General features: G+C 40.4%; 1 protein-coding gene across 11 annotated transcripts in view; it reads left to right on the forward strand.

Annotated features, from left to right (window-relative positions):
* The window catches only part of Tfdp2 (transcription factor Dp-2), a 124906-nt gene that overhangs the window by 78685 nt on the left and 18882 nt on the right, over positions 1 to 27339 (forward strand). For 7 of the 11 annotated variants that reach the window (XM_005366667.2, XM_026789017.1, XM_013353594.2 and 4 more), the window contains 5 exons: positions 7811 to 7932; positions 10825 to 10872; positions 15315 to 15477; positions 17714 to 17860; positions 19866 to 19934. In XM_005366667.2, the coding sequence (XP_005366724.1) occupies positions 7811 to 7932; positions 10825 to 10872; positions 15315 to 15477; positions 17714 to 17860; positions 19866 to 19934 (549 nt within the window). Of the gene's footprint in view, positions 1 to 7810; positions 7933 to 10824; positions 10873 to 15314; positions 15478 to 17713; positions 17861 to 19865; positions 19935 to 27339 lie in introns of those variants that run through there. The other 4 variants (XM_005366668.2, XM_026789019.1, XM_013353591.2 and 1 more) reach the window with 4 other exon arrangements.

Consider the following 27339-nt stretch of genomic DNA (forward strand, 5'->3'; position numbering starts at 1 on the left):
TTTTTTTTTTTTTTTTTTCTTCTCTTTGATTTTTCGAGACAGGGTTTCTCATGTGTTATGGAGCCAGTCCTGGAACTTGTTCTATAGACCAGGCTGGCCTTGAACTCATAGAGATTCTCCTGCCTCTGTCTCCCAAGTGATGGAATTAGAGGTGTGTATGTACCATCACCACCTGGCAGATTCATCAGCTTCTTAAAAGCTAGTTTCTAAACTGGGCAGTTTAGAAGCGCCAAAGCTTCAGAGAAACCCTGTCTTGAAAAGCCAGGAGGAGGGCGGGGAGCTAGTTTCTGCCCTTCCCTTTTGATCTCTTGGAAGCTGAAGCTTAACTGAAGGTAGAGATTTCAGATGGGACTGTCAAGCCTGCCTAGAAGATAGAGGCACGTGCCGTCAACTTGCTGACAAATACATATGCCCACAAAAAATGTAAACCTCTGTCTCTCTCTCTCTCTCTCTCTCTCTCTCTCTCTCTCTCTCTCTCTCTCTCTCACACACACACACACACACACACTCACTCACACACACTCACACACACACAAAGGACTGGTGAAAAGAATTTTCATTGGTTGTGGAAACTAATTTATGTTTTTGTTTGTCTTTGTATATATATGTGTCTGTGTGAATGTGTGCCCTACATGTGGGTGGTCCCGGTGGAGGCTAGAAGAGGTCGTTGGACCCCTGGAGCTGAAGTTACAGATGCTCACATAGGTGTTGAGAACCTAATTCTGGTCTTCTAAAAGAGCATCAAGTAACTGCTAACCATCCCTCAAACCTGGGAAACTAACTTAGCAGTTTTAACTAACTCGCCTTAGTTAGGAGACTTGACCTTTCCTCACAGTTTAACATATAAATGATATATATCTTAAGAACATTCATGTGTATATTATGATGACCTCATGGCTGTCTTACTTGAGAGGAATAGAAGCTACAAACTTGCTGGGCGATGGTGACACACTCCTTTAATTCCAGCATTTGGGAGGCAGTGGCAGGTGGATCTCTGAATTTGAGGTCAGCCTGGTCTACAAAGTTAGTCCCAGAACAAACTCCAAGCTTTGCAGAGAAACCCTGTCTCTAAAAACAAACAAACAAACAAACAAACAAACAAGAAAAGAAACCACATGCTTAGTGAAAGCAAAAATGTCATTTTAATAGAATATAATGCTTAATTGTGAACGTTCTTTTTCAGAATAAATATGCTCTCTGCTTTTTTAACTGTAGATGGCAGTAGTACTTTAGATATGTTTTTTAAGGCAACCAGTCTTTTTTGTAAGAGTGTTTAGTTACTATTGATTTTCCTAGTCCAACTAATCAGTTGTTCTAGAAATGACAGGCAGGATTAAATTAAAGATATTTGAGGTTAAGGTCTGAGAAACAGCTGATTCTAAGAAATTAAATTTCTTAGAAATGAAATAAAATGCCTTTTCCTTCTCTTAGCTGAATGTTAGAAGTACGTTTGCACTTATTTTCATATGTATACATATCTGTCCACGTGAGTCAGTGTATATTTGGAGATCAGAGAATTCATGAAGTCACTTCTCTCCTTCTACCATGTGGGTTCTTAGGTCATTAGGCTTGATGGCAAGCAACCTTTACCCAACATGGCCTCCTTGTCGACCTAGAGGTTTGTTTTTCAAGTCACTTAAATTTGGAATTTTAAAATTTTATTGTTCAGGGATATAAAATATGCTTTGACTCAGCTGGACCATGGTGGCACACACCTTTAACCCCAGTACTTGGGAGGCAGAGTCAGCTACATCTCTGTGAGTTCAAGGCTAGCCTGGTCTACAAAGTTAGTTCCAGGAAAGGACAGCTAGTAGTATTTCACCTTGTATTGCCGTACAAAAGAGTTCCACACTAGCCTCAACCTTTACACTATTTCCTTACCACCTGTAGGATTGTCACCTCTATGGCTGAGCTGTCATTTCTCTTTCTCAAGAGGATTTTCTTTTTAAAGCTGAATCTTTATTATTATAGTTTTTAAAGCTTTTCTTTTCCTGTGGGAACAAGAGCAAAACCTCTTCCCTAACAGCACATCTCCTGACTTTCATTATAACTGCCTGACCTGTAGGATTGTTTGGTATAACTGTAACATGCTTTATATTATAATAAGCAAAAACCTTTTATTTTCTTTGAGACATATGCTGGACCACTGTCTGTCTTTATTTGTGCAGCTATACCTATGATGGCCATAACTTCTAGTAAATGTGTGATTACCAAATCATTCTTTTACAAACTCAAAGTAGTTGCCCATTGAAAATCTGAATAGGTTTCAATGATGTGGTGTACATATTTTAATTTTCCAAATTCTGCAAAGTAGAACACATCCATCTGCCAGATTTCATTCCTTTGAGTACCCTTTGGGTGACTTTCTGCAGGTTGTGATGTTTGATTATATAAAGAACAAGATTTCTTTTTAACAACAAATGCAAGAGAAATTAAGGGCTGCTTGATTCTTAAATACAGTGAACATCTAGTTGCTCCTGTACCAGATGTTGTAAAGCCTGCAGTTTTTCTTCTTGTTGAAGGCCATTGCTTAATCCATATTGGTTTCTAAGTTAACCATTTTAAAGGCCGTTGGTACTTCTGAATGTTTGCTAGTTGTTTTGTGTTTTTGTACAGCCTGAATGGTTGGTGACTGTTTTTTATGGTATCATATAATACCCTTCCTAGAAACATTTTGGTGTATGATATAATTAAGTGAGAACTGTGTCCTTTGTGTTAGTGTTTTTGTTTTGTGAGATGGGGTCCCATTGTATTGCCCTGACTGACCTAGACCAGTCTGTAGACCAGCTGGCCTCAACTTCAGAGATCTGTGTCTCTGTCTTTCAAGGGCTGGAATTACAAACTTGAGCAATCACTTGCAGCTTTTCTGTGAGTGTCCCTTGGCATTGTATAGACCCTGCAGAACAATGTGGAGTATGAACATGAAGACAAATGCAGATAAGCAGTCCAGCTTTCAGAAGACAGTATAAATGGAATCGTTTCTATGTAGTCAGTTTATACAGATTTTTTTTTCTCTTGAGTCTTCACCAAAGTGTTACTAGTATGGAAGTTTTCAAGTTGTTACTAAAGTAGAATTCTTAGATGCTCAGTAGCTGTTGCATCCATTATCCAAAGAGGCACCAGTCTTCTTCCATTAACTCCCACTCATTGGAGCATTCTTTTTTGAGACAGGTTCTCACTGTAGCTGTGGCTGGTTAGAAAATTGCTACATACACAAATGTTGGCTTTAAATAAGTAGAGGACTCCTGACACTGCTTCCTTAGAGCGGAGTCTGTAGGTGTGCACCACCACACCCGGCTTCCAAACTTTTTCCTTAAAAATAAATAAATAAATAAATACATCCATCCATACATACATACATACATACATACATACATACATACATACATACATACATACATACATACATAAAGCAATGCTTTCACAGTCTCATGAAATGGCTTAGCATCTGTTCCCAAACCTGATGGCCTGAATTTAATGCCTGGAACCCACTTAGTAGGAGGAAAGAACTTGTTGATTTCAACAAGTTGTCTTCTGACCTACACATATGCACCACACATTAATTTTTTTGTTTTTTGAGAAAGGGTTTTTCTGTATAGCCCTGACTATCCTGGAACTCATTTTGTAGACTAGGCTGGCCCCTAATTTTTTTTTTAGTTGTATTGGTTATGTTTCTATTGTTGTGATTTTTTTTAAAAAAACATGAGCAAGGCAGTTTATAGAGAAAGTTTATTTGGAGTTATGGTTATACAGGGACAAGAGTCCATCATGGTGGAGAAGTACTAGCAGCTGGAGTAGCAAGCTGAGAGCTCACATCTTGAACCACAAGCATGAATCCAAGAATGAACTGGAGTGGCTCGAATCTTTGAATTCTCAAAACCCACTCCTACTAGCTTACTTCTTCCAGCGCGGCCATGTTTCCTAAACCTCCCTCTCAGGAACGCCAAGTATTCAAATGCCCAAGGTTGTGGTAGACAACTCATTAAAACCAACACAGAGATTTAAAAAGAAAAAGGCAGATGGTGGTAGTGCTGACTTGGTATTTTTGAGACGAGAGTTCACACTCTCACTCTCTACAGGAAGCTATAGAGGAACCCTGTCTCTCGGGAGAAAGTTCTGTTACCAGTGAAAACAATAAGCCCTAAAAAGCAGTTTTAGTTACACATTTGACAGATAACACAGCTGTCACCTGAAAGGAAATGAAAATTTATTTTGAGGATAGATAACAATGAGTGACAATGGTGCAAGAACATGAATTATATTGCCACCTGAATAACATGTAGTTCATCAAAGTTCCATGAACTTTTATAGTCACCAGATACATTGATGGGGACATCAGCTAGCAGGGAAAATTCTACTGTAGGTTTCAGATACTATCTGCTGACACTCTTAGTTTTGGGGTTAGTGCATGCTGTTGAGACACTAATACATTCCAACGTTTTACTTTAATAGTTGAAGGAATTTAGCAGACAGAGATGAACAGTAAGTAGCTCACCAGCACTTGGTAGGTAGCAGGAAGGTCAGGAGTTGAAGGTTATCTTCAGCTATGTGGTGAGTGCAAGACCAGCTGGGGCTATGTGAGACTCTTAGGGAAAAGAAATTAAGACCAAGATCATTGTGCAGAAATGGCTAACATTTATAATTGAATAATTATCTATAACTGAATATTTAAAATCCATATGGTACAAGTTTTATGTATTTTAAGATGGTCTCTTGTCTAGGATGTTTTCAAGCTTACATCCTTCAAAATGCGAAGATTACAAGCATGGCCCATCACATCCAGCTTATATGGTCCTGGGGATGCGTAGGGATCAAACCCAGAACTTTATGCTTACTAGACAAGCCCTCTACCTAAATTGAGCTACATTCCAGCCCCGTTTTATGTATGTATGTATGTATGTATGTGTTTTTTGTTAAGGGTTTCACTGTGACACCTAGAGTAGATTTGACTTGCTATGTAGATAGACCAGGCTGATCTTGAATTTATAGTAATCCGCTTGTATCTACCTCCCAAGTGCTGGAGTGATTGGCATGTGCCACCATGCTTGGCCAGATTACTTTATTTAATAATGTGGGGTAAAGTTGAGAGAGGGAAAAATGAAAATAGAATTACATTCGTCCATTAAATCATAACTCTCACTCTAAAGGAAATAGATTTTATTTTGAGACAAATAAGAGTGATCCATGGTCTGAGAGCACAGATTTAAGTTGTTCCAGGTGACATGTTCCCTGTGGATGTGATTACATGGAGTTTTGTAGTCACAGAATGAAGATAGTCATCAGTCAATCCATTCATTCCTGGGGCCATCAGGTACGCAGATTACAACAGAACTAGAAAAACTGCTGAAGGTCTCAGATGCTATTTGATGATATGCTTAGTTTTTGGTTTAATGAAAGCCAGTGGACTGTTAAGTTGATAGATTTCAAAAGGGATGTTTAGCCAGATACAGAAGTTGATGATAAGTGACCGTTAGAGACTGAAGAGTCCAATATCGTTTGGCTCTCTGTCTGCAAATTCTAACTCTCTACTATCCTGAGATTCTGAAGTCCAAGTCCACTTACAGAATGTAGGTGTGGCTTTTTTAGGGAACTTAATTCATACATCCTGGAACAATCCGATTGTTTAGTGGTTTGGGATGTATGTTGGGTTCAGACTCACTGCTGTCCTGGGTCACATAAATCAGGTTTTATTATAGTTTCTGCATTTAATTTCAAATAAAGTTTTTGTTTCCCCTTTTCTCTGGGTGTTTTGGTTATTTTGCTTTTAAGACAGTGTCTCATTTGGAAGCCCTTGTTGGCCTCAAACTTTCTAAGACCATCCTACCTCTTCCTCCCAAGTGCTAGGATTAAAGGTTTGTGTATGTGTTACACACGTGCGCTTGAAGACCAGAAACATGCATTAGTTGTCTTCCTTTATTCTTTTGTGTATTCATAGGAGACAGAGGTCTCTCCCTGAACTTAGGGTTTGCGTGTTTCTGGCTGGATTGGAAGCTAGTAAATCCTGACAGTCTTTCTATTCCCTGACTCCCTCAGAGCTGGGCTCCAGGTTGTGGTGTTGTTTTGGTGGGAATCGAACTCCAGTCCTTAAAGTCACACAGCAAGCACTCTTTTTTTTTTTTATTAAAATGTTTAATTTATTTTACATTCCAACCAGAGTTTCCCTTCCCTCCTCTCTCTGTTCCCTCCCCTGATCTTCCTTCTACACTGCCATCCCTGTCCACTTTTCTTCCTCTGTCTCCATTCTGAAAGGATAAGGCCTCCCTTGGGAGTCAACAAAGCCTGGCATATCAAATTGAGGCAGGACCAAGCTCCTCCCCCCTGCTTAAAGGCAGAACAAGGCAGCCCACCATAGAAGAATAGGTTCCAAAAAGCCAGATCATGAGCCAGTATCATACAGGTCCTTGTCCCACTATCAGGGGCCCTACAAACAGACCAAGCTACACAACTGTCATCCAGATACAGAGGGCCTAGGTCAGTCTCAGGCAGGTTCCCTAGCTGTTGCCCTAGAGTCCATGAGCTCCCACGATGTCAGGGTCAGCTGTCTCTGGTTTCCCCATCGTGATCTTGTGTGTCTCCCCCTCATCCCCCGTCCCCCACCACTCTTTGCTCATATGATCCCTTACTCTCTTCAGCTGAGCTCCCGGAGCTCGACCCAGTGCTTGGCTGTGGGTCTCTGCATCTGCTTCTGCCAGTTACTTAATGAAGATTCCATGATAACAATTAAGGTAGTCACCAATCTGATTACAGGAGAAGGCCAGTTTAGGCACCCTCTCTACTATTGCTACAAGTCTTAGCAGGGTCATTTTTTAAAATTTCTGGGAGTTTGCCTGCACTAGGTTTTTTCTTTACCCCAAGATGGCCCCCTCTATCAAGGTACATCTTTCATTACTCACCTTCTCTGTCTCTCCCCCAACTCAACCATTCCAAAACCTCATGTTCCCTACTCCCCACCATCTCCCCTCTACTCATCTCCACCTCCAGTTTGCCCAGGAGATCTCATCTATTTCCTTTTCCCAGGGTGACCCATGTGTCCATCTTAGGGTCCTCCTTGTTACGTGGTTTCTGTGGAGCTGTGGATTGTAGCCTGGTTATCCTTTGCAGATAACCAAGGAGCCATCTCTCCAGCTCCCAAAGTACTAGGATTATATATAGGCTTACCACTTAGGACAAAAGCTTTTTATTTTTCTGATGGTAAGACATTGTTAATTGCCAGTTTGATCCTTCCAAATTGTTGTTCACCTACTTGAATCCACATTTGTGACATCATGCCAGGAATCAGGATACTGATGTTTTAAGAATGCTAGGGTCTAAATAAATCAAAGATACTACTAATAGTTTAGATGATTGTTGAGACAGCACTGTGCGCTAGCCAGCAACACCCTGTCTGTCTGTCTATCTATGCATCTTTTATCTGAAATGTGTCTATGCACCGTGTGTGTGTCTGATGTTTGTAGAGGCCAGAAGAAGGCATTGGGTCCCCTGGAACTGGAATAATGGGCAATTATAAGCTGCCATGTGGGTGCTGGAAATCAAACCCAAGTCCTTTGTAAGAGCAGCCAGTGCTCTTAACTGCTTGAACCATCTCCAGCAACCCCTTTCACTTTTTAAAGTAATAATTTAAACATTTTTGTTTAAAAATACTTAAACTTGTTTGAGATAAGGTCTCACTTTGTAGCCCTGGCTGTCTTGGAGCTCACTATGTAGACCAGGCTAGCCTCAAGCTCACAAAGGTCCGCCTGCCTCTGCCTCCCTAATGCTGGGTTTAAAGGTATGAATACTTAATTTTACTTTCTTGTTACCAATTCTACAGATTATAAGCACACCACAGAGAATTACCAATTCAGGAAGTGTTCTGATTGGGAGTCCATATCCCCCTGCACCAGCAATGGTCACTCAGACACACATAGCTGAGGCTGCTGGCTGGGTTCCCAGGTAAGAGGGCCAGAAATGACTGTTTCTAAGTCTTCCCTTACTGTCCTGCTGTCTCGTACTTGTCTTCCTACCTCCCCTTTTTACATTTATTATTTTACAAATGTGTGCACACATGCTTGTCATGTATCCTGTGTGGAAATTAAAGGAAAGCTTTGGGAGTCAGTTCTTTCCCACTGTGAGAGTCTTAGAGATCCAACTCAGTTTGTCAGGCTTACCAGCAGGTGCCTCCAACACACCAAGTCATCTCACCAACCCAAATATTATTGTTAATTATGTGTATATAAAGGGGTGGGATATGTGACCATGAGTGCGTGCAGGTGCCTGTTTGGTAATTCCCAAAAGGGCATTGGTTCCCTGGAGCTGGAGTTTTAGGTGGTTGTAATCTACCCAAGGTCAATGCAGTAAAACAGTAAAGCCTCGTTCTCAGAGCAGTATATGCTTTTAACCACAACACTGTCTCTCCAGAACTTGTTTTTCAAATTGTGTGTGTGTGTGTGTGTGTGTGTGTGTGTGAGAGAGAGAGAGAGAGAGATGTTTACATTTTTGTGGGCATAGGTATTTGTGAGCAAACATGTATATGAATGAATACATATAGAGGCAAGAGGTTAACAACACTCTACATTTTATTTGCTGAGGGAGGTCTCTTGTTGAAGGCAGATCTTGCTGATTTGGCTAGTCTATCTAGCCAGTTTACCTCAATCATCTCTGAGTGCCTGCCGGGATGACAGGCAGGTTACCCCATAGTCCTAATTTATATATATGTGCTGGGGTCAGGTTGTTGGACTTGCGTGGCGAGTGTTTTATACACTAAGTCATCTCATTGGCCCTTGAGTTCTCTTCTTGTTTTGTTAATCGGCATTATTTATTTTGGTTTGGGGGGTTTTGAGATTGGGTCTCATGTAATTTAGGATGGTCTCCAGCTCACCAAGTCAGCTAAGTGATCATCCTGACTCCTCATCTGGGGCTGCTGTGAGTTTGGGTTTTACTGTTGTTTGAGACTGAGTCTTGGGATATAACCTTGGCTAGCCTAATACTTTATATAACGCTGACTAGTCTTGAACTCTCAGTGATCCTTCTGCCTCAGCCTCTTAAATACTGAAGTTACTGTTATTTGCCACCATATCCAGTTAGTTTAGATCTTTAAAACTAATATATTGTTTTAAAATCACCACTTATGATTGAGTTCCGTGTATAGTCCAGGCTTGCCTCCATACGCAGTACCACCATGTCAGTGAGTACAACCATATTTTTTATAGTTTTTTTCACTTTAACTTCATTTGCATTCATGTTTTGCCCACATGAGTGTCTGTGTGAAGGTGTTGGATCCCCTGAAACTGGAGTTACAGGCAGTTGTGACCTGCCATGTGGGTGCGGGGAATTTAACCCAGGTTCTCTGGAAGAGCAGCCAGTGCTCTTAACTGCTGAGTCATCTCTCCAGCCCTGAGTACAACCATTATTTAAGCTGAGAAAAATGATTTAACAAATTATCACTAGATCTTCTGACTTTTTAAAACTTTGAAATAGGACTACTTTTTATGATTATAATACTTAGCTACTTTGGAGATATAAAAATTAGTGAGTTCGAGGCCAGCCCGGTCTACAAGAGCTAGTGCCAGGACAGGCTCCAAAGCTACAGAGAAACTCTGTCTCGAAAAACCAAAAAAAAAAAAAAAATTTATAATTTTTCACACTTAAAAGAATTATGTTGTATTGGCTTTACTCATGATTTTTTTCTTTAACTTTCTTAAAAATCAGAAAAGAAACTAGGAGCCGGGCAGTGGTGGCGCACGCCTTTAATCCCAGCACTCGGGAGGCAGAGGCAGGAGGATCTCTGTGAGTTCGAGACCAGCCTGGTCTACAAGAGCTAGTTCCAGGACAAGCTCCAAAACCACAGAGAAACCCTGTCTCAAAAAAAAAAAAAAAAAAAAAAAAAAAAAACTAGGAAAAGAGGACAAATATGTTAAAATTTTCATTAAAACTTCTCTTGATTTTTTTTTTAAAGTAAATATTAGGCAGTGAAATAGATATTTCGTCTGTTACCACTTAGCCCCCATTTATGTTTACCTTTGTTTATAAAATGCTTTTTCCTCTGTTACTTCAGCACCCTGTCTTCTGGAAGAGGTAATGAAGCCAGGAGTGGTGGTGCATTAATGTAATCCCAGACCATTGGGAGAGTTCAAGGCCAGTCTGGGTGACATAGTAAAACCTTGTCTCATGGGGTGGGGAATGGGTACATAAGCATGCAAGAAAGAAAAGGAGAGACTAGAGACACCACTCAGTGGGTAGGGATACTTATTCTTACAAAGGAACAGAAATTGGTTCCCAGCACTCACATCAGGTGGCTCAGAATTCCAGCTCCCAGACATCTGATACCATCCAGCCTCTGTGGGCACCCACATACACATGGCACATACACATAAATAAAAATTAAAAGGAAGAAAGAAAAATATTAAAATAATACTCTAAACTTTATTTTATCACTTTTGAAGTTTTAGTACTTGAGGTGTTACACATCTAGTAACACGCTACTTGCGTTCTACCCTATGTTTGTTTATGCAAACCAACAGTAGTTCTTTATTAAGAATGACCTTTGTTTCAAGGATAAGTAAGTTAATGAAGTAAGAGCCCTGTCAAGTTTTGCCATATACAGATTGACAGACATATCCATATAAATAAGAGTTTTGTAAAAGCTGATTTGTACTGTTTTTCTACCCAAGTATTCATTGAGCTTATTCCAACTTAAGAATTATTATGTTTTCCTGTCTTTATCCCATGGTAAAAATTAAGTTTTCTCATGTGTACATTCAGAGTAGAATGAGTCAAACTATAAGTTAATTTAAGAAACAGAGTTGTGTTATGTGCTATCCTTAAGCTATCTTTTTGTCTTTTTAGTGATAGAAAACGGGCTAGAGAATTTATAGACTCTGATTTTTCAGAAAGGTGAGTATAAGTGTCTTTTGTTTCATATTCTACAACGAAAAGGGGGCTCCTTTGTATAACTTTTAACTTCATACAGTTTCTGCCACTATTTCATTCTGCACTGAGCTTTCTAATTCACTTTTTTGGGAGCAGGGGGAGGGAGTTTTGAGACATTGTTTCTCTATAGCTTTGGAACCTGTTCTGGAACTTGCTCTGTAGACCAGGCAGGCCTCAACTCACAGAGATCTGCCTGTCTCTGCCTCCTAAATGCTGGGATTAAAGGCGTGCGCCACCACCGCCCAGCCTTCCATTCACTTCTTTGCAAAGTTTCAGTAGATATCCCATGACATTAGTCATTAGGCCCCTCCCTCCTTTTCTGAACGAAAATGTTCTTCTAAAGTAAATACTCCATAGTTTCCTAACAGGCCCAAACTTTTCAACAATTGTTGGGTATTTTTTTTAAACACTTTTTAGGGTATGAGATCGTCTTTTCTTAGAATATTAGTATAGTGGTTCTCCTTTTGTATAACAGAATTACTGTGGTCTCTCTCAACAAGTATAAATATCTCTCTAGTCAGTTACCTCTGGCATTAAAGACTATCAGTGGAAGAGCGCTTATGTAACATTCATTAGTCCTACCTATGACCAGCACTAGGGGAAGAAAGAAAGGATCTATTGGTTTAGAGCCATTTTAATTAGCCTAAGTTCAAAAGGTCATGCAAGCCACTATACTAGGTTTCATATTAGTATTACACTATATTAAAATATAGTTGTCCATTGACTTCTGTAATATGATAATTGTTCTGTTAATAAATAAAGCCTTAGTAATGGTTTTTACAACATCCTCCGCTACATAGGAAATTATAAACCTATATGGGCTAATGTGAGACCCTGTTTTCAACTGAAAAAAACAAAGTAATAGAATCTCTTATTCCATCAACAAATATAGTTAATGAACAAAACAAGTGAACAGTACTGCTTTATATCTACTCAATAGCCATTAGAAAAAAAGGCACTGTTGACTTTTACAAGGATATGAAGCACCCAGAATGATCCTGGGCTACCCATGGCAATATAAATTATCACAGTCATTTCTGTAAAACCAACATAGATAAACCCTGACTTACTAGTGTTCTAAGTATGTGTTGAATAGGAGTGTGTGTGTGTGTGTGTGTGTGTGTGTGTGTGTGTGTGTATCCACAAAAACTTATTAAAATCTTAGATTTATTTTTATACATATGAGTATTTTTCCTGCATATATATGTATGTACCACATGCATTCAATGTCCAAGGAGGCAAGAAGACATCAGATCTCCTAGTGTTGGAGCTACAAATGCTTGTGAGCCACCATGTAGATGTTGGAAACCAAACCACCATGTAGATGTTGGAAACTAAACCAGGTCCTCTGCAAGAGATCAGCAAGGGATCTTAACTACTGAGCCAACTCTTTAGCCTAGCCACACACACATTTGCTACTTAATGAAATTAATTTTGGTGAAAGTTACATTTTGCTGATTTTTGTTTGTGTTTTTTGTTTTTCTTTTTTGAGCCTTCCAAGTACTAGTATTATAGGTTTGCATCACCATGCTTGGCAGTTAAAGAGGTTTTTGTTTTAAGATTACTTGATTGTATGTGTGTGTGAGTAAGAGAGACATACATACATACATACATACATACATACATACATACATACATACATACATACATACATACAGGTACTCTTGGAGGGCAGAGAAAGCATTGAATCTCCTGGAGCTAGAGTTAAAGGTGGTTGTAAACTGCCTGATGTGGATGCTGGAAACCAAACTCTGGTCCTCTATAAGAGTAGTATGTGACTTTTAACTGCTGAGGTATCTCTCTAGCCCCTAACTGTTGGTGGAATGTTAGTTCATTCATGGCTGCTCGGCTCCAAAATAATCACTCAGAAACTATATTGTTTGCAATACTGTTTGGCCAGTAGCTTAAGCATATTTTTAGCTTGCTTTTATATACTAAACTAACCCATCTCCATTAATCTGTGCATTACCACAAGGTCAAGGTTTGCATTACCACTACCAAGTTTTGACAGGCTCCAGCGGGACTGCTACATGGCTTCTCCCTGACTCTTCCTCTATCTGCTTAGAATTCCTGCCTTGCCCTATTCTGCTAAGACACGAGCCAAAACAGATAAAAGCTATGCATAGATAGAAGGACTTCCCACGCCACCTAACATTTTAAAAATCACATGTATTTATTGTATATTTATCAGTGTTGGTGTACATGTGTCTGCCAATGAACGCATATGAAGGTCAGGGAACAACTTAATGGAATCCGTTCTTCCCCTCCATTGTATGAGTTCCAGGTCCAACTTGGGTCATTAGACTTGGAAGTAAGCACCTTTACCTGTTGAAACATCTCAGTAGCCTCTCAGAGAATACCTACTACTATTTAAATGCTCAGTTAAGATTTTCTGTTTTTCTGTTCCTTTCTTTTCATATCAATCAGATGCTTAGTTCTACTGATTCTAGCCTTTCAGTGTTTGCAGTTCTGTCTGTCATGTTTTCTACCATTGACCCAGCTTCAGGTCATCACCTCAGCTATTGCAATAGCTTCTTAGCTGGTTTTTCTTTCCCTTCCTTTTCCCCATAAAATTCACTTTTAACTTTAACACAGTAATTTTTGCCTACATCAGTATCTCACTGTGCAACTCAAATCAGTTAGAAATTTCATTGCATTTCAGTACTTCTGTGCCTGTGCTCTGAGGATGCATTTATGATTCTTCCCTAATTGTATTAGTCAGGGTTCTCTAAAGGAACAGAACTAACAGAATAGAACACATACACACTAACAGCACTAAAAGGCAATTTAGACTGGCTTACAAGGTGTGGTCTGTGTATTCCAACAATGGCTGTGTCACAATGGAAAAAGCCAAGAAGTTGATAACTATTCAGTAGTGCATTAGGCTTAATGTCTCAGCATTCCCTTGATGTCACCAGCATCTGGTGCTGGAATCCTGGAGGATTCCTGAAGAGCTGCTATTGGCCTTTGGTGTTGAAATCCTGAAGGAGTTGAATTCTAGTACTGTTAAAGGAATACCTCAGCAATGGTCAGAGCAAGGGCAAGCAGGCAAAAAGCAGTTTCCTCCTTCCATCCTTGGGCTGTCACCAGAAGGTGTAGCCGAGATTTAAGGTAGATCTTCTTGCTTCAGTCTGATTAAGGAGATTTAAAGCTAGCCTTGTGTATGTAGTGAGTTTCAGGCTAGCCAGATATACACAGTTAGACCCTGTTTCAAGAAATAAAAATTAAAGAAAGAAACCTAGCATCTTGGGTTTTAGTTGATTCTAGATATAGTCAAGTTGACCACCATCACAGGAATGTGGGGGAAGAAAATAGATATCATTTTCTTGTCTCATTATTTTGAAAAGAGCATGTCTAGTCTTTTTTTTTTTTTTTGAACATGTAAATAATTTATTAATGAGTCAGATTTTGCTGGTAAACATGATGAGATGAAGTCAAAATTTGTTTGCTTTAGGCCGAGGCCGGGCGATGGTGGCGCACACCTTTAATCCCAGCACTCGGGAGGCAGAGGCAGGTGGATCTCTGTGAGTTCGAGGCCAGCCTGGTCTACAGAGCTAGTTCCAGAATAGGCTCCAAAGCTACAGAGAAACCCTGTCTCGAAAAACCAAAAAAAAAAAAAATTGTTTGCTTTGTGTTTAAGCCTGGTTTTCCCATGTTTGTCATTGCTCACCTTGAGGTCTATATGGGGACCCCCTGCTGTATTCCTTGCTGCTTCTCCTGACTAAAGCACCTCATTTCCTTCCTTTTACCTTTACTCACTGCTTATGACTGTCCCCGCAAGCCATCTTCCTATACGTTAAAATAACTGTCCATCTTTCCACAGGACATTGCTGAGTAACTGTGGCCTGACACTTTTACCTTTACAATTGTCCGCATTGTGAATATGTTTCATCCTCATGTTCTAAGGCTTATTGAGGAAAAGAATTTCACCTAAATTTTTATACTTCTGGTCCCTAAAACAGTTCTTACATATATTTGATGCCCACATATTATTTGAACTAAACTGACCCCTCAAATCTTAATGGCTAAGAACTGACAGTGATTGTTTAATGTCAAAGAAAAGATAAATATTAATTAAGATATTATCTCTAGAAGGTAGAGTTGTTGTAATCTTTCACAAATTTATTTCTAGTGTCTCAAAGTGACTGACATGACAGTAATTTTTCAGTACTTGCTTACTAAATGGGCGACATAAAAAAGCACTCTGTATATTGTTGAGCTTTTAAGATAAAAATTAAATTTGAAAACATTCCCTCGATTCAATTTAAATTTTCTTCATTTGAAACTAACTAAAACATGGAAACTACATGATTGTCTTTCTGGTTTTATTTTTGCATAGTTTTGTAGAGGAAGTCTCTTTAATTATAATGGAATATCAATTTTTCGTGAATTTTTTTCTTTTCTAGTAAACGAAGCAAAAAAGGTGATAAAAATGGGAAAGGCTTGAGACATTTCTCAATGAAAGTGTGTGAGAAAGTTCAGCGGAAAGGCACGACATCATACAATGAAGTCGCTGATGAACTGGTTTCTGAGTTTACCAATTCAAACAACCATCTGGCAGCCGATTCGGTAGGTGAATCATGAATTTCATACAGACTCTAGTACATGATTCGTTTACCTATGAGTCTGAGTAGCTCTGAGGAAGCTAGAGAATCATTCAATCGAGTGCTTCCTATTTCATGTTAAGGGGATTTCTAGTGTAAATTTTTGGTTTGCTTTAGAAATACTCTTTTATTTGAACAGATGTATTTTGAATATTTTTAATATTTGATGTTTGCATGTATGATGTGTGTGGGCACATTCATGCCATAACATTTGTGCCGAGTCAGAGAACACTGTTGAGTCAGTTCCCTCCTTACCTTCACCTGGGCTCTAGACTGAACTCAGGTCATCACGCTTATCTGGGAAATGCTTTACCCCGCTGGTCCATGTTGTTAGTCCCCCAATAATTTTGGAGCCTTGCACTTGGGAGATTGAAGCAGGAAAAAAATCAACAATTTTGAAGCCATCTTGCAGTATATAGTAAGTAAAAGGCTAACCTGGGCTACATAGTGAGCCCCCCCATGTCCAAAAAACAAAATAAAATTCAGTTGCATAATTTAAATTTTATATTGATTTAGAATTCATTTTATATTTAGATGGATTCAGTGTTCCCCACTCTCCTTTATTATCATGAAATTTAATTGATTCAATTTTGTCTTAAAAACTTCCTGTCATCAGGCAGAGGCAGGCAGATCTCTAAGTAGAGGCCAGCCTGGTCTACAGAGTGAGTTCCAGGAAGAGAAATCTTGTCTTCAAAAATCAACAAATAAAAACCTCCAAATGCAGAAGTTCTTATCTACAATAAGATTAAAAACCCTTTATACAATCAATATAAATGTATTTATTCAATAAATTCTTATTTCCAAAAGAAAGGAAAAGGTTACTTGAACCAATTAGTGTGCTAGAGTATAGATATATCTGGGACAAGTTCCTGTTCTTGTTACAAACTGAAAACAGCTAGTCAGCACTATTCCATGAGCCACACTGTAAGCTAGAGTATAGATATATCTGGGACAAATTCCTGTTCTTGTTACAGACTGAAAACAGTTAGTCAGCACTATTCCTTGAACCACACTGGAAGCAGCACAAGTTTACATAGACATTATCTTTGATATGCATGTGCATATGTGTATGTTGTCTGTGTTGTATGCATGTGTGTAGAGGCTAATTATGCATGAATGTGCAGATGCCAGGTTAACATTGAGTATCTGTCACTCACCACCTTATTTATTTATGTATGTATTGTATGTATTTATAGACAGGGTCTCAGTTTACATCTCTGACTGGCTTGGAACTCACAGAGAACCATTTGCTTCTGACTCCCAAGTGCTGGTATTGAAGATGTATGATACATTCCTGGCATACTCACCTGTAGCCTGGGTTTCTCACTGAACCTGAAGCTTAGTGATTGACTAACTGGGAGGCCAGTAAGCACCCAGGATCCACGTGCCTTTACCACCCTTGTACTGTAGTTACAGATGCATGTCTACTGAACTTGACTCTTATGTGGGTGATGAGGATCCAAGAGTATGAAATTCTTCCTAATAATGCAGGCACTTTTAATACTTTACCCTTTTATATATATATTTGTCATGGATTTTAATTTTTATATATTCTGGATTCCATTATTGTTTTTATATAGCTGAGATTTGGCCATATATTTATATTTTCTACATTTCCAAGCTTCCATTTTAAAAAATCTTTCTCCCACCTTAGTATTTTTTAGTGTCAGTCTGGTGGTAGTATGTTTGTTTCAGGTGATTCTGTGTTAAGGTGTTTTCAGAGTTAGAGATAGGGGAACCCCGTGAGAGCACTTGCTTAGCACAAATGAGGTCTTGGGATCAATCCTCAGAACTACTAGAAAGTAAGGAAGCAAAGAGTGTCCTGAGAACTGGGAAGACAGCTCAACAACAGAGGCACTTTGCTGCCAGGCCTGATGAACGAGTCAGACAGAATTCTCTGGTGGAAGAAGAGATTGGACTTCCACAAGTGGCTCTCTGAACTACACCTGGACACGATGGCCAGAATTTGTGTCTTCCAACACACACACACACACACACACACACACACACACACACACACACACACACACGTAAAAATAAATAAATGAATAAAAATGTTTAAAGTGTCTTTGTTACATATTGAATTTTGAAGACATTTTCGTTGGACACAATTTTTTCAGCAGTTGGGAAATAGTGTCATCAACAGCAGAAGCATGTGAAAGATAACCCTTAAAATTATCACTTAATAAAGATATTTTTAGCAGGCTTATGATCAGAAGAACATTAGACGAAGAGTTTATGATGCTTTAAATGTGCTAATGGCAATGAACATAATTTCAAAGGAAAAAAAAGAAATCAAGTGGATTGGCTTGCCTACCAATTCTGCTCAGGAGTGTCAGAACCTGGAGGTGAGTAGGAAGTACTGTCGGATAGTAGAGTTTTTGCTTGTTTATTCTCCATATATAGAAATATAGTCATGCAATACTAAAATATTCCTAGTTGTTTATGTTTGCATCATTACTTTAAGATTCTGTGGAGAATGTTGAATTGGAACAGTTTTGGAGATGTAATGTGCAGTTACAAATCATGAAACTGAGCAACAAAATGTCAATGAGTGTTCTGGGCATGAAGGTGATGATGGTGCATCCCTGTATCCCCAGCTCTTGGAAGTAGGGAGAAGATCAAGCAAGGATCAGGGTCATCTCCATCACAGAATTCAAGGCTAGCCTGAGTACATACCCTGTCTCAAAGCAGACCTACAACAAAAATTCAACACAAAACAACAACAACTGTAAAATTAAATGAGTGGATTTCATATGTGTTGTTTCTTAGATAAGATCTTTATTCTAATTTAAAGTACCTGCCAATAAATTTTTGGTAGGTCATCTAATAGATCTAATTTTACTAATTTTAATAGATTAGTTATTTTGATGCAAGATAAATCTGTGCTTCCAAACAATAGCTCAAGCTGGTGGTGTGTTTCTTATCCAATATCCTACGTATAACTATGGAAGTTAAGTTTACCTTTGACTCTACCGTCAGTAAGTGACAGCATTTTAATGTGGCCTCCACTAATTTTGGAATAATGTTAAAAAAAATATTTTTAACTTGGTTAACTTTAGGCACTATAGAAAAATTTCCCTAAATGGGTATGTTTCTGACACTCTTTCTAATTGGTTTGTTATAATTTTACTGTTAGGACCATGAATAATATGAGCTGAGGTGAGCAGTGGCTCTTGGAGATAATTATAGTTGATTTCAGATTGTACTCAGTACTCTTGTACTCAATCCCCACCTAGAAATAAGAAATACTATTATTGTTCTTGAGAATGACAAAAAAAAAAGCCATATTCTTCAATAGTGTTTTTATATGCTACAGTTGAAATTTCTTCCTTTTTCTTCTTCCTGAGTAGGGGAAGGGGAGCGGAGAAAAATGTAGAGCTCAATAAATATCAATCTAGATAGATAGATGTATAGATAGATGGATGGATGGATAGATAGATAGATAGATAGATAGATAGATAGATAGATAGATAGATAGATAGATATAAAATCCTGGGTCCAGCAGTGTGCACCTCTAATCCCAGCACTTGGAAGATAGAGGCAGGATGACCACAAGATCCTGTAATGTCTGGGATATATAGCAACAGTATGTCTCAAAAAAATTTTTTTAAATAAATACCTGGTATAAGGGGAGGGATATGGTACAGAAAAGGAAAGATTAGGTATAATCTGAGTTAAATAGTGACAGTGAGATCGGAGAGGCATGTTAGCGAAAGAGTCAGGTGTAGCTTAGCCTGGTTGGATGTGGGCATAACTGGCAGATGGGGGCTTAGCTTTTATTCTTACAGCAGTACCACACAGATGTCCATGTGAGTCTTAAGTATTAAAAAATGGTGTGATGGTTGTTATCGCGATGGAAAGGAACTCTTAGTGTAGACCAGAGTAGATCAGGAGCAAACGGGAAATAATTTTTTGGAGCAGACAAGAAAAGGTGTTTTACATGATGTGTCAAAGAAAAAAGCAAACTGGATGTGATGTCATACAGCAATATATGTAGCACTTGAGAGGTAGACTCAAGAGGAACTTGGGTCTTGAGCCTAGCCTGGGCTACAAAGGGAGACCCTATCTCAAAATACAACAATGGATGAAAGTATAACTTCTTTTTAAAGATTAGTTTGGGGGCTGGAGTGATGGCTTGGTAGCTAAGAGCACTTGCTGCTCTTGTAGAGGACCAGGGTTCAGTTCCTGACACCCACAGGGTGGCTCAGAACCATCTGTAACTCCAGGGGATCCAGTGCCACCTTCTGGCCTCCAAAAATACCAGACATCAGATTAACATGACATACATGGAAGTAAAACACTCATAAAATAAAAGTAAATCTTTGTTGCTTTTAATATCATGTCTTAAAGATAGAGAAGCAGAGGCGGATAGAACGGATAAAGCAGAAGCGGGCTCAGCTACAAGAACTTCTCCTTCAGGTAAAGCTCTGGCATATTTTTTTCACTACCTTCGTTGCCTATATGGTGTTTCTCTTTTCATTTACTTCCAAAGCCAGTGTGTTTTATAGCTGTAGTGCTATCAGTCATTATCTGGAAGAATACCAATACAGTCACACCCATCATAGGGCATTAATCTTGAATGCTTAGCCTTTCAGGTGGCCCAGCTGTCACATTTACCCCCATTCCTAACTCCCAGGTGCCCACCTTGAATACAGAAGCTTCTTTGGTGTTAATCCTTACCTAGAGGTTAGACCGTCAAGTTTTGCTACTTGTTTTGTCCCTAAAGGGGATCTTTTTAGGTCTATCAGGACTGGTGAAGCAGTTGTGGCCTGACCTATAGTTTCCCCATCCAGTCTGTACTAAAAGGTCTACATTGTCTTCCACCAGCAGATAGAGATATCCTGTCAGAAACAGGATAAGTACCACTCCATGCTGAGAGACTATTTCTGCCCCAATGGGAAGGCAAAATGAGAAATGCGTATTGGAAAAGAAGGTCTCCTCATCGAAAGGCAGAATACATCTCAGGAGCTAGCCCAATTTGTCTATGAAAAAACAAATGGCTGCTTTCTGTGACTAGAGACCTGGAGAAAGGGGCAACATGAAACACCAGGTTTCTATATCCACTGGGAAGTTCAGGTGTACCATCTTATAAAGGTACCTGGGGCTCCTTAAGTTGGACTGGTATTCTGGATCCTGGAGAGGGTAGTCCCAGGACTCATCAGTGTTTAAATTGGAGAGCTGGTTTCAAGTTCTTGTTGCACAGAAGCCATCCTGCCCTCCAATTATTGCTTTGGCTATTGGGAAAGTGTTCATAAGAGTGTAAGAGAGACATAATCCTCAGTTCTGTACTTGAAGTGTGGTGAGGTTGAACTTCTTGAGTTTCTCTGGGATATGATGGGTTCGGGGGGAAAACAGGGCAGACCCGTCGGGATATATGGGGGTTTTGTTTTGTTTTTTCAAGACAAGGTTTCTTTGTTTAACAGCCTTGGCTATCCTAGAACTCGCCTTGTAGACCAGGCTGACCTCAGACTCACAGAGATCCGCCTGCCTCTATCTACTAAATGTTGGGGTTAAAGGTGTGTACCATCATAGTCAGCCAGGGATATTCAGGCTTTGAAGGAAAGAGAACTCAGGTGATGGGGTTATAGAGCTAGGTAAGGAGCCTCCTGATTTCAAAGGTACAGAGACAAAATATAGAGGCTTCAAAGGAGTAGGATCTAGCTAACATTTGTGTTAAGCTAGCCTTAAAAATAAAAGAAAGTTGACCATAAAGAACATTAGATCATTTCCATCTTCTTAAAGAATTGGGCCAGTTGAAGGATGGCATTGTAATTGAGATTCTCCTGAGGCATCTTTGTGTCTCTCTTCATAGCCCTGGCTGTCCTGGAACTCCTTGTGTAAACCAGGCTGTCCTCAACTCAGAGATCCACCTGCCTCTGCCTCCTGAGTGCTGGGATTAAAGGAGTGCACCAGCTAAGGCATCTGTTTTCACAGCACGCAGAAGTTACTGAGACCATGCTTCCTAACAAAATCATTTTTTTTTCTCCTGTCTGAGGGTCTAATTCTGCCCATTGTGAAGACAATCAAATAGTGATTTCCTGAGAGTTTTAGAGGGGAAAAGATAAAAAAGTCTTGGGTTGTGGTTTTCCTTTCCCTACCAGAATTCCTGTTATCTCCAGTCTGTTAAGAGAATAATAGTTAGTACAGTCTTATCTCAGGAAGGGGCTAGATCAAGTTGTGGGATTTCTGTACCTACCCCTGGCTCAGTCCCCTGACATTTCCCAGTTTCTTCTTTAGTCCTGTTGTGTAGGATCATATCATCCTTTTGTCCCAGGTCCCATGTTTTTGGTGCCATCATCCCTCACAGGAAGAGTATCAGTCTCAGAGAGGGTGAATCCTCAATGAAGAGTAGCCTAAAGCTGTTCGCAGTAGGACAGGAGTTATCTGATTGGGAGGAAAATGACCATAATTCAAGAATCATCAGGGTAGAAAAACCCACCCATAGTGCAGCCAGTGGACATCTGCAAGAGACTACACTTATATGTGTTAGAATGTTGCTGGACAGGAATGTTGTCATAAAATGGGACTATCAGACTGAAGCTGTAGATAGTAGAGTTCAATCCCTAGCATTACATAAACCCGGCATAATGGTACATCCCAATAATCCTTGCACTTGGGAAGTAGGGACAGAAAAACCAGAAGTTCAAAGTCGTATTCCTATGTGTAGCAGGTTCAAGGCCATGAAAGCCACAAGACCCTGTCTGAATCAATAATAAATAAAACAAAACAGGTGGTGGTGTTTATTTAAAAATCGATGGGAAAGGAGCCATACCATACAACAGGGCTTACATGGGAGGTTTATTGTAAGAAGAGAAAGAAGGGAACAGAGACTGGTCCCAGAGGACAAGAGTGGCAGGAGGGAGGGAGGGAAAGAGGGAGGGAAAGAGAGAGAGAAGAGAGCTGGGAGGTAGGCAAGGCCTACCTTTTTAAAGGGGAATGAAGCAAATATGCACAGGAGGTGCTCTTAGTGGCTGCAGCTGAGGACTTACCCTGTCAGGACCCCAAGGGCAGGCTAATACAGATGCCTGAATACTAACATTCCTCCCTTTTGCTTACCATAATAAGGAGTAGTTGGGTGGTGGCAGTGGCCCAAGCATTTAATCCCAGCACACCAGAGGTAGAGGCAGGTGGATGCCTGTGAGTTTGAGGCCAGCCTGGTACACAAGACCTGGACTTGCTTCATAGCTATAGGAGAAGCCCTGCCGAGAGAGAGAGAGGGGGGGGGAGAGGAGAGGAGAGGAGAGGAGAGGAGAGGAGAGAGACAGACAGAGACAGGTATTGTTGCTCAACCTGAAGATCAGAGAAGCAAAGCAATCAGCCACTGGCTCTTACCTCTACCTTATCATAGCCACATATTGAGGCAACGTCTTTCGGGGTCCAGCCTTGATAGGTTCAAGTTTGTACATTCCTTGTAGGGGCATGTGGATTAGAAATGTTGGGTAGAATAAACAGATACAAAAGAAGTACAGACATAGGATAGTATCCGGAGGGCAATCCATTATATACTGAATATGCTTGTGTTTATTTCTTTTTTCTTTTTAGGATTTATTTCTTTATTATGTATTCAGTGTTCTGCCTTCGTGTATCCCTGCAGGCCAGAGGAAGGCACCAAATCTCATTACAGGTGGTTGTAAGCACATGTGTTGCTGGGAATTGAACTCAAGACCTTTGGAAGAGCAGGCAAAGCTCTTAACTACTGAGCCATCTCTCCAGCCCTCCTGCTTGTTTCTTAAGACTTTTAAGTACCCCAATCCAAAAAAGGGAAAGAAAGCAAAGAACTTCATTTTTTATTTGTTTTTGGTCTTTTTGTTTTTGAGACAAGGTTTCTCTGTGTAACTTTGGAGCCTGCCATGGAACTCGCTTTGTCGACCAGGCTGGCCTCTAACTCACAGAGCTCTGCCTGCCTCTGTCTCCCAAGTGCTGGTTTAAAGGCCTGCACCACTACTGCACAGCTTTTTTTAAATCACAATACAGGGGACAAACAAAATGATTACCATCTTAATACCCAAATACCAAGTAACCACACCCTAGGTCACAATAACCTGTTAATAGCCACCCTTTAAATTAAATCTCTTGTCAATAACATTGAAGGAGCAAGACTAGTTCTGAACTCTGACCTCCAGGGAATGGAAGAGCCCACTTCTATGGGCTCCCACACAACCTCAGACCGAAAATGGGTGATACTGCCTCCACAAATCCTCAATTTGAGACTGAGAGTGAGACCTGTCCCAGCACTGCCCAACCTCTATGGCTAACTAGTGTGGCTGCTGGGATTAAAGGTACATGCCATCACTGCCTGGCCTATATGGCTGATTAGTGTGGCTGCTTTGCACTGATCTTCAGCCAAGCTTTACTAAAACACAAGTAATAGACCATTATAGCAGTGAAGTCTCACATCCAGGGGAATGGTCAGAGGTGGATAACACCAGAGACCCAAGTGTTGGTACTGAATGAAAGGCAAAGCCATCAGTGAACAAGAAAGCAAATTTGTTGCAGGTGAAGTGAGCTGATCTGATGGGGTGGAGCAGGTAGGTAGGGTCCCAGTGTGAGGTGGTTCCCTTTCAGTGGGACTTGCCACTAAGCAAACATGTTGCACCCAACAGCAGTAGTGTAAGAGGTTTATTGGGGGGCGTGGAGACACGAAAGAGTGAAAGGCCTTGTCGGAGTGGGTACTTGAGAGCTAGGCAGACAGGAGGAAGAGAAGCAAGCAAGAAAGGAGGCAAGAGAAAAGAACAGAAGGCATGGAGCAGAGATCCTTCCTTCTATCAAATCATTGGCAGAATGTTCCAAAGGCCCCATAAAATACTGGGTTATAAGGTGCCAGGGAGTGCCTATTTGGATTTATATCTAAGAGGTGTTTGGGCCAGATCTGACTCCAAAGGTCAATGCAGTTCAAAAGCTTTGAAATCAGGCACTGGACACAGAAGTCTGAGGTTTTCCAAAAGACATCCCAGCAGGGAGTTTGGAGGTGTAGATGATGATACAGTTCCCATGAGTGAAGCAGAGAAGACAGACCCAAGGGTCTGCAATCCCTAGCATCCCAGGAATACAGAGAGGAACAGATTAAATAGGCACAGCCTGTCCTATGTATCATCATGCAAGAACAGGGGTCAAGAACTCCAAGCCTGAGAGAGCCATGGTTGCCTGGTACCAAGACTTGAGATCAAAAGGTGAGAAACCATATTCAAGAGACAAGTCCTCACTCGTGGGGAATGGCCAGAGGTGGAGAAGTGGGGACTCACCAATCATGCCAGTGTTGGATGGAGAGGCCCAGTGATCCTTTTGTTTGAGAAGTTAGGCTTTATATGTGAACCAGGTCCCAGAGTCCTAGTGTGCCTCAGACTGCCGGCAGGTAGGAGGAAGCACCAGGAGAACCTGCTGAGGTCATGGAACCAATGTTATAATTTTAAAAAACAGTTTGAAGAAATGACTCTGTACAACAGGGCTTGCATAGTAGGTTTTTGGAAGAAGAGAAAGAAGGGGCAGAGACCAATCCCTGAGGACTAGAGTGACGGGAAAGAGATGAGAGGTGGGCAAAAGGATGCAAATGTGCACAGGAGGTGCTTTTAGTACTGGTTGCAGCTGAGGAAGTATTCTTTCAGGACCCCAAGGGAGGCCACTATAGATGCCTGAATACTAACAATAGAGCTTTGGAATGTTTAAGTGCCCAGCAAAAAGAATGAAAGTGAATATTTATTTTGCTTTGCTTATCTTTTTTTTGTTTTTGTTTTTCGAGACAGGGTTTCTCTGTGGTTTTGGAGCCTGTCCTGGAACTAGCTCTTGTAGACCAGGCTGGTCTTGAACTCACAGAGATCCTCCTGTCTCTGCCTCCCGAGTGCTGGTATTAAAGGCGTGCGCCACCACCACCCGGCTCCTTTGCTTATCTTTATACCAGAAACATGCCTATAATTTATAAGTCCTAATTTTTTTTCTCTTCTCTTCTTTCTCTCAATCCAAACATTTATAGAAGATTTTAAAACTTAAGGGCAGCTTCGCAGCATTCATAGACTCAGGTGGCTGCAAACTGTAAATGAAACTCAAATTATTACTGAAAACAGTATCTTCAGGTTTTCTATAAACATACAACTTAGTTCCTCTTAATGCTTCATTTTTATTCCTTTTATCAAATGAGATTTACAAAGTAGTCATAGAAAATAAATTATGCAAGTTGTCCCTGTGCATTAATTTTTTTGTTGTGGCTAAACTGATTTTGCTTTTTTTTTTTTTAGTATGTCTCAACTCAGTGCTCATATGACACAGATTCACGACTGCTTCCACATGCCACCACTTCCTCTTATCTTTGTTTATTAGTTACTTTTCTCACATGCCCTAGTTAGGTTTAACTGTCAACTTGGCACAGCCTAGAGTCTTCTAAGAAAGGAGTCTCAGTTGAAGGATTTTCCAGATCAGATGGTGTCTGGGCATGTTTGTTAGGGATTATCTTGATTGTTAATTGATATAGGAGAGTCCAGCTAACTACAAGTGGCACCATTCCCTGGACAGGTGGTCTGGGGCTGTGTAAGGAAAGAGAAGGGAAGGGAAGGAAGGAGGGAGGGAGTAAGAGGGAGAGAGGGAGGGAGACGGGGGGGGGGATCTGCAAACAACAAGTATTCCTCTATAATTTCTGCTTCCAGTTCTTGTTGAGTGATAGACGGTAACTTGAAAAAAACTCTTTCCTTCCCCGAGTTGCTTTTGGTCAAGAGTATTTTACCACACAACAGAAAGGAACTAGAACATCACTCATTTAGTATTATCAAGACAGCCCCACACAGGCATGGCCAGAAGTCTGTCTCCCAGGTGATTCTCATCAAGCTGACAGTTGAGATAAGTAGTGTGACTACATTATACTTATAGATAACTCATGCCTTACTTAATTGTCCTTTCCTGCCTTTAAACCTTTTCCATAAGGAACACACTTAAAGCTGTTCAGCCTCTGCAACAGATGATATTGAGTCTGAAAAGAACAAAAAGCCAAAGGGAGTAAAACAGATAAGGAAATCAGTCCACAGTACATAGGAGGTAATTTTATTTTTATTATTAAAATAGAAATACTAAGTTAGGCATGTAACTCAGTGGTAAAGTACTTGCCTGGTAAGAACAAGGCCTTTGGTTCGATACCCAACACTGCAAAAGATGATTAAAATAACAGTATGTGTTGACTGGGGTTTCTGTCCCATCAGGTCCCACATCTGTTTAGTCCCAAATAAACACACAGAGGCCTACATTAATTACAGACTGGTTGGCCTATTTGCTCAGGCTTCTTATTAACTCTTTGTTTGTTTGTTTGTTTGTTTTTTGTTTGTTTTTCGAGACAGGGTTTCCCTGTGGCTTTGGAGCCTGTCCTGGAACTAGCTCTTGTACACCAGGCTGGCCTCAAACTCACAGAGATCCTTCTGCCTCTGCCTCCCGAGTGCTGGGGTTAAAGGCGTGTGCCACCACTGCCCTTATTAATTTTTATAACTTACATTGGCCCATAATTCTGATCTATGTTAGCCACGTGGCTTGGTACCTTTTTTGGCAAGGTAGTCACATCTTGATTGCTGTGTGTCTGAGTGAGGACTGTATACTGATTCTCTCCTCTTCCCAAAATTCTCCTGTTCTCATTGCCCCGCCTCTACTTCCTGCCTGGTTGCCCTGCCTATACCTCCTGCCCGGCTTGATGGAGGAAGGTCATTGGTTATTAAATAAAGAAGCTGCTTGCCCTGATAGGTTAAAACATAGGTGGGAGGAGTAAACAGAACAGAATGCTGAGCGGAAGAGGAAGTGAGGTCAGACTCGACAGCTCTCCTCTCCTGTCCTCTCGGGGGCAGACACCTCAGAGAGA

This window comes from Microtus ochrogaster, unplaced genomic scaffold (genome assembly GCF_000317375.1).
Source record: "Microtus ochrogaster isolate Prairie Vole_2 unplaced genomic scaffold, MicOch1.0 UNK12, whole genome shotgun sequence".
NCBI classification, from domain to species: domain Eukaryota; kingdom Metazoa; phylum Chordata; class Mammalia; order Rodentia; family Cricetidae; genus Microtus; species Microtus ochrogaster.